Source organism: Megalops cyprinoides, chromosome 19 (genome assembly GCF_013368585.1).
Source record: "Megalops cyprinoides isolate fMegCyp1 chromosome 19, fMegCyp1.pri, whole genome shotgun sequence".
Classification (NCBI taxonomy): Eukaryota; Metazoa; Chordata; class Actinopteri; order Elopiformes; family Megalopidae; genus Megalops; species Megalops cyprinoides.
In genome coordinates, this window is record NC_050601.1 from 2,734,042 (window position 1) to 2,738,738 (window position 4,697).

Consider the following 4,697-nt stretch of genomic DNA (forward strand, 5'->3'; position numbering starts at 1 on the left):
ATGGGATCAAGAAGAACGCTTCTGAAAAGTAAAAGTGCCGAAGCTAAAGAAAGACCCTGAGCACACCCTGACAGTGCTGGTGACGCGAGAGAGAAAGAGCTGCTGCATCCGTTTCCATCAGTGTTATAACGGGATGTTTGAACGTACGAGTTGTTTTCATGTCTTACTTCAAGTGTGGTTCTCATGAAAGTACATCCAATCAATATAAAACATGAAAAATTACCTTGCGCGTTATGAAGAACGTTAAGAAAAAATAGGACCTTCTTTTCGGATTATACAGCTTTTTCCTCTGCTTGAACTAGTACATAAATGTCATATTGTGGGGCGTCCAGTCAAAGCTCAGAGATCCTAGTGGTTTGTGATGTGCTTTTTGTACAATATGTCAAATTGATTTAGTACATCTCATTATGATCATGTTTTAAAGAAGGAAAAAAATCACACACAAGGCAGGTTTAATTTTGTAAAAATAGTGCTCTTTAATATAAATTATTGAAATGTCTTATAAATATAAATATGTGCAAAGACTTTTTTATTTGTTTGTTTTGTTTTGTTGTTTTCTTCACATCTTCAAGCTTTTACAACCAGTCACCTGGCCAAATATTAAAATATTACAAAATATCTTTATAAAAGACACAAAAAGACATGTTCTCTGGTTTGTTTTTCGTATACACAAACATGGTCTTTAAAAAAAAAAAAAACAAAATACAACAGTTGGAATCATGGACCCTCCCAGAGAGAGAGGAGTGATTCCCCTTTTTATCCTTACATTCATTTAGAAGAGTCTCGCATCCCTCTCATGGAAAAACCGCTGCCAACATTCGTGCAGGTTTCCCACTCAATGCGAGATGCGAGCTGACAGGATCTGCTCTCCTCTGAAGCACTGAGGGTTCAGAGCCAGGCTTCGCCTTAAAAAAGGGCCGCTACACTCTCAGGAAAAGACAGTTTGTTTTCTTCAGCAGTTTACATGGAATACAAAAAAAAAAAACAGGAGTGAGCACCCTCTCTGTTCCACGAATCATGCAGTCTTTTCGAGAACTGGGACAGGAGCAGATGGACTTCTGCAGGAATGGACACCTGTGATTGGCCAGTGAGTAAATCTGTACTAATTCCAAAGCAACAGAACTCTATCTTATTGGAGGTTACAGGTTTAAATCAGACATAGTTTGATTGGGGTGGCAGGTTTTGACAAGTCTGATCTAAACCCTGCTGTTCTCGTGCAATGTCCAGCTCACTTTGTTTTATTTTGGTTTTTTTTTCCTTTTGTTTGAGTTCACAGTTCATTTCCTGATGTCATGCAGCTCTCTGTCTGGTCGATCCTGGTTTTTTTTTTTTGCCTCTTCTATTTTTTTTCCACGAAAGACACTAATGTTTACTTTAGCAGCCGCTGTGAGTTTCCACTCAACTGTGTCCCGGTTTCCCGCTCAGAGGGCAATTTACTGGCAGTGCTGAGGCAGAAATTAAAGTATCGTGTAAGACATGCCCCCCCTCCCCTGCCCCCCCAGCCTCTAATACTTCCAGTCTTTATTCTTTCAAAGGGCAGGCAAGGCCATGTTTCAAACGCCGGCCGAGGACCGAATGTGCAGTCACAGATGAACACTGAGGCTTTGCTGAGTCTGGCAAAGCTCTGGGCTCCTCACACAGAATGCCTTTGCGTTTGGCTAGCAGCAGTGGAAACGTTCAAGTCATTGCAGACAGTCTGACCCGGGAGGGGGGTGGGGGTTCGGGGGTTCACTCCGTTCACAGAGCGGCTGGACTACTGGAACAGTCAGAGGAGGGCTGATTAACACCAGACGAAAAAAAGAGTCTCTTCTGATTAACACAGCTGCAGCTAATAGCAGCACACTGCCGTGGGATTTGATCCTTTTCAGAGAGATGGGCTGCTCCGAGCCGGGCGGGCTCGGAAGCCACCTGTCCCGTGCCACTGCGAGCTTGTTCCCCTTCCAATCGTCTCCGCTCCCCAGAGCTGACGTCGGGCCACCGCCACCTCCACCATCTCTGTCCTGCTACCTGGAGACCCGCGCATAAGCATCTTCAAGGTCCCCTGGCCACTGCTGATCCGTTCCCATGGCAACGCCAGCCCCCATCCTCAGGGCTGGCATGTCTCCTCCTGGAGGAAGGACCGTCATCCAAAACCCCCCCAAAAAAAACTCGATTCTGTCCATGAACACATGACATCAGAACAGGTCCCCCCCCCATCCCAAGCAGAAAGAGTCCACACTTCGACCAGACCGTTCTCCCTCCCCGAGCAGAACGGGTCCCCTCTGAGACCGCCTTGCTGTGTTTTTTGGCTCCGATCGTCACGGCAACGGGTCGGGGGCAGGTCCCCCCTAGATGGGGGCGTCATACTCCTGGAGGAACTCCTTGAGCGTGTGAGGCAGCTGGTCCCTCTTGCCCGAGACGTCCGTGTGGCCGTTGACCGTCTTGCGGCAGAGGTGTTGCAGAGAGGACATCCTGCAGGATAGCGGCCTCACCAGCTCCAGCGGGACCTTCTCCCCGCCCGAGTGGATGAAGTAGGCGGCACGGGGGGCGTTCCCGCCGGGCGAGCCGGGCGAGCCGGCCTTGGGCGCCATGTAGTGCTGCACCAGCTTGAGCACGCAGTCGAAGCGGGGCACGGCCTGGGCGCTCTTGGGGTCGGTCTGCAGGAAGAAGGAGCAGCTGTCGCACTGGATGCGCAGGTTCTTGGTGCCGGATGCCGTCTTCACGCTGAGGGTGAAGAAGTGGCGGTTGTCAGAGCTGTCGCGGATCAGGAAGGTGCCGGCGGGCTCGGCGCTCAGCAGGCCGTTGGCCTCCTTGCCGGTGATGGTGCCCCAGTAGAAGCAGCTCTCCTGCAGTTTGCGCACGGCCGTCAGGATCAGCTGGTGCTGCAGCTTGGAGCTGAAGGTCTTGTAGCGGTGAGGCGGCAGCCGCATGCTGGCGTCCAACGGGCAGCTGCTCATCGCGGAGTCAAACTTGCTGTGGGTTACCATGGCGCTGCACAAGCGCCTTGAACTACCTGGCCAGCGCCACACAGAGTCCAGAAAAGAGGAGTCGCGGATCGGGTCAGAGCACAGACGGGGATGTTCCAAAAGAACACCCAGAAGTGTAGTCTGTGTCACCTGGCCTGGAGGCAGCTGTGGAGGGGAGAGAGGAATATTAGCATCACAGATCTTCACTGGAGATTGAAGAAAATTATTGGAAGGGTATTTTTTTTTCGTCACAGGTGAAAAAAAGAGATCTGAACTCAGTAAGTTGTTCTTGGCCGTTTTCAGTTTTGAAATGTGTGGAATAAAGCGCAGCAGAGATATACAAATTTCCCAGACTGTAACGTGGTATCCTTTTTCGAGCCGAAGTCGCATCATCAAAGACGCAATCGAAAGTTTATTTATAGCCAGTTCAAACAAATTCTACTTAGAGCCAACAAATGAATCCGATACTCTTCGATCCTTGGGGCTTTCAGAAACGGTTTGTGAAAGCTGAGGTTTTTTTGTATAATTTAATTCATCATAAAACAAGCGTTTCCTTTCTCTAGTTACACTGTAAAATATACCCCCTCCCCGCTGAATAATGCTGAATTGTTCGTCCGGAGCGGAGACGTCGCTAGCGGAGCCGTGCAAATGACTCGCAAGCCCTCACCAGTGCCGGTAAATCATTGTTCGGGCTATAACTGGAAGTCTAATCCGGGATAAAATGACCCTCCCCGAGGAAGGGGCCCTCTTCCCCCTCGACACGTCCCGCTGAGGTCTGTAACTTCACAGTTATTTTCGACCGAGGTTCAGCAGTCATTTCGGCTCGGTGAATAAGCCAAAACTAAAACGTGCTTAGAAACGAACGGCCGAATAATTTTCTAAACATATTTCCGTTGTCGAGCAAATACTTAAATTATGCATTGCGCTGTCGCTTTAAAACGTCCTTCTGATACACACATATGCGACGGCGGTGTTTGAAAACTACCTTGAACGCATGTTCCAGGGAAGTACAGCAGCCAGAAAGTCAGCGGATCATCGGTATATTTACTAATTTTGATGTGTTAATTGAAAGATGCAAACTGCACCATATTAGCAAGGAGCTGTCTTTAGACGTACAGTATCTGCTTGACAGCTAGCTATGTTTGTCATACGCGGACCCGCATAATCAAACGGACAAGCCAGGTCGATAATTACCTTCAAGCCTTGATTTCTTTCCCTATATCTCGGAACTTTGTTTTTTCTCTGTAAATCCCACTGATTTCTTCCTTCACGCAAATCGTTGAACTGAATCCCAGCGGACGTCCTTGGACGGGGTCGCTGCGTGTCGCGCAGTGCAGACCCGCTGAGCAGAGGACGCAGGGGTCGTGAGCGACCGTAGTCCTGCGAGAGCAGCGACACTTCAGTCCAGCTAACGCTACGCGCACTGAGCACGGCGCTCCGTCAGCAGGCGGCCGCGATAATGCCACAGCCGCCCGGGTGAGCGGAGTTCATAACGTGCGGAGTCTAGGCTCCACCCCCGAGGTTTTTCCAGTAACAGAGAAACTGGGCGCTTCTGGTAAGAGTCAAAGAAATCTTGTCGTATAAACACTCGCATGCATGCACACGCAAGCCACTTGGCAGATAGCCCACAAGTAATGATGACTTTTTTTTTCTTCCTCTTTTTTTTACGGGATGATTCCTTGTTCTCTCCTCCCCCACCCTATTCTTCGAAACAAGGTGAAAATAGTGTTATGAACCTGTTTACGACGCTGT

General features: G+C 49.1%; 1 protein-coding gene across 1 annotated transcript; it reads right to left on the reverse strand.

Moving 5' to 3' along the window:
* Positions 1-500: 500 nt before the first annotated feature.
* On the reverse strand, positions 501-4,417 carry LOC118794943 (suppressor of cytokine signaling 3-like). The gene is made up of 2 exons (XM_036553238.1): positions 4,140-4,417; positions 501-3,110 (listed from the first exon to the last, which is right to left on the reverse strand). The coding sequence occupies exon 2, from the start codon at positions 2,964-2,966 to the stop codon at positions 2,328-2,330; it is 639 nt and encodes a 212-aa protein (XP_036409131.1). The 5' UTR covers positions 2,967-3,110; positions 4,140-4,417; the 3' UTR covers positions 501-2,327.
* Between the last annotated feature and the right edge of the window lie 280 nt (positions 4,418-4,697).

Excerpts from the sequence above, each read along its gene's own strand:
- LOC118794943 (XM_036553238.1), bottom strand. The coding sequence starts at position 2,966 with ATGGTAACCCACAGCAAGTTTGACTCCGCGATGAGCAGCTGCCCGTTG.